Source organism: Halyomorpha halys, unplaced genomic scaffold (assembly GCF_000696795.3).
Source record: "Halyomorpha halys isolate HHAL.00 unplaced genomic scaffold, Hhal_1.1 Scaffold300.1, whole genome shotgun sequence".
In the NCBI taxonomy this organism is placed as follows: domain Eukaryota; kingdom Metazoa; phylum Arthropoda; class Insecta; order Hemiptera; family Pentatomidae; genus Halyomorpha; species Halyomorpha halys.
In genome coordinates, this window is record NW_027107582.1 from 578,860 (window position 1) to 581,662 (window position 2,803).

General features: G+C 33.6%; 1 protein-coding gene across 1 annotated transcript in view; it reads right to left on the reverse strand.

The window, feature by feature from the left end:
- Window positions 1-1,289, reverse strand: part of LOC106680958 (uncharacterized) — a 30,300-nt gene extending 29,011 nt beyond the window's left edge. Inside the window, exon 1 of the mRNA XM_014421015.3 lies at window positions 1,179-1,289. Coding sequence (XP_014276501.1) covers window positions 1,179-1,242 — 64 coding nt within the window. The 5' untranslated portion in view covers window positions 1,243-1,289. The remainder of the gene's footprint in view (window positions 1-1,178) is intronic.
- Window positions 1,290-2,803: the final 1,514 nt, after the last annotated feature.

Below are 2,803 nucleotides of genomic sequence, written 5' to 3' on the forward strand. Positions count from 1 at the left end.
CAGGATGACTAGTAATAATATAAAAGTATTCTTAGTATTATCAATATTGATTCAATAACAATTTAGCATTCAGTGAATAGCTTTTGGTAAACATAAGGGATATTCACGATCTTTAGTTTAACATGTTAAAGCGTGTTAAATGGAGAAAGATTTCCTTGTTTTACCAACTTCAAACGGTGTTACATATAATATGGTTGAGAGTCTGTTAATAGGTCTACTAAATGGAGAATGAATTTTTTAAGTGTTTCTTAATTTATTCTAATAGTTTTATCTCATTTTAGTATTGTTACATTATTGATTTATTTAAATAAATTTTCAAACTGACTACTATTCATTTTGGAAGAAAACTATATAATTTTATTTCAATGAGCCAATAATGTTTAATCTAACTATGTATTTAAGTGTTGATAGCTATCAAAGAGATTAAGCTTATTTCCAATACTCTATGTATTTGAATTTATAATGTAAATACTATTTAATTTATTTAACTCGCCCAATTTACAAAAGTTTGATTCACAAGTTCACTTAATAAGTGATATTATTATGCGATAAAGTGAAATTTTCATTATTAAGATTATGGTGTACAAGACCGATCCCTTCTCCCTCCACCTCTTTCCGAAGGTATTTGCCTATGGACGCCCAAACTTTAAATCCTGCCCTGGACATTTTTCATAACTTTATATAAATGAAACTTATCAATGCAGGAAGAAGGAAGAAAATTTGTAAACGTTTATTAAAATATTGGTCCAAAATCAAATTTGTAGATGTAGGCTCTGACCTTTACAGTGTGGTCAGTCACAGTCTAAGCTAATGCAGTGATAGATCAGAGGGCTACGCAATGCCACCATTTAATAGAGATATATTTATGTCAAAAAGAAAGGGAGAATTTAATATAATTTAATTATTATTTTTAATTCAATAATTTGAAATTGAGAAGAATATGACAAATTTAATTTAAATTAGGTATGTATTCATGAAAACAAAATCTACAATTCTAAGCCTACCTTACGCCGAGGCCTGTCGCATTTGCCCACTTGGTCACTATACATTTACGCCTCTGATTAAACCAATAAATAATCAATTATATAATAGATAAAGTTTGAGCCTAAAGATTTTATTTATATTCTTCTTTTAACGATTTAATGAATGACTTTTCCCCTTGTTATGTTTACACTTACCTGCTCCACTTACGATGACCGCTAGCAGACAGATGAGGCTCGCCCCTAGCATCCCCAACTCCATCTCGGCCTTGATTCCCGCCAGCTGTAGCCAGGAGCAGCTTTATAGCCCGCCTCCCCACTGCACGACCAAGGACAGTTCAGGGAATCCCGTCCTAATTTTACGGTGTTCCAGGGCGAAGGTGTCATTGTACGTGATGGGATAAATCACTGCAGTCACTCATTATACACACTCTGGTACGAATTTCCGGGGAGGGGGTGAGGAAAAATATGGGCAGTTAGGTAAAAAGTGATAAGTTAACAACTTTGTGAGAGGATAATGTAGCTGAGTGAGTTGAGGTGTCACTTTAGCAACCTCGAGTCTGCAGTGGTGCAGATCCTATTTCTATTCCCGGAAGGAAAGCGGGACACCTCCTTTGTGGTTAGAATGAGTGAACTCTACTAATTGGTATTTCAGAAATAACCAGGCAGGGGCTAGAAAGAATAATTTATTTAATGTAATTTACAACTGTATAAAATAATAAATACAATAAGTAAATATGTGGAAATTTCCATTTACACTTGAAAATTTTGGGAAGGAACCACCCATTGATGGTACTTCTAGCATCAGGGATTGTTAAGGATGAGAGATTAAGAACTGATGGATTAGGATGGGTAGGGATTTTCGAATGAAAAGACGCATATCTGTTTTGGGCCAAATCTGCAACGAATGGGATGTTAAGGTCTTTGTGGATGAGTTTATTTGTAACGTAATAAGGCGCATCAAGGATTTTACGTAAGATTTTGGATTGGAAAAAATAATAAATTTGTAGTTACTTCAAAACTTCTTGAATCGTTTCTAAATTAAATAAGTTCGTTCGTTATGTAAGTTATCGTGAATAGATGTGGTTTTATAAATTCATTGTTTTAATAATATATGTATAAATAAAATAGTCAAAACATTACAGCCTGTCACAATCCACACTGCTCGGAGGCTGGTCTATGTTAGTGTTTTGGAGCTACGGTTTAGTTTTACGGATTTTACTTTTATTTATTATTGATTTTGGTATTTACGGTTTGGAATCGAAAGTTTTAAATTAGCGCTAACAGTTTTTATTCTTCACCCTCCATAGAATATAACGAATGTGTCGACTGCTATCAGTTTCTATATTATTTTTCAAGTTGAATTGATATTGGAAGGGTCCATGATGCTTCCTGCCCACGTTTTGTTTGTCATCTCTTCTATATTTATCGTGTTACTAGTTTATTATTTATTCATGAATGGAAATTGTTTTATTAAGATTTGTCTTCGGGTTTTGCCAGGAGCTCTTATGTCTCTTGTTAGTTTGGCCAGTTGAAGTGTCCTTATTCTACTTTCTGAAGGCGATTGTTCCTTTTTGATTTTCTTTTTTAAGTCCTTAGAGCCAACAGAACTCCCTATATCCATGATCCCTTTAAGCATTCTTCTATTTATTGAATGCATAATCTCATTCTGTCGTTTTGTATTCTTAAGTACTTGTTTTAGCCTGTGAAATAGTTGTTTATTATATTCTATACGATCCCGGTTCGGATGATTGTAACAGTGCCTTAATAATAAGCCACAGAGCTTCCCCACTCCCAGAGAGAAATTCAAAAAGATATATGGT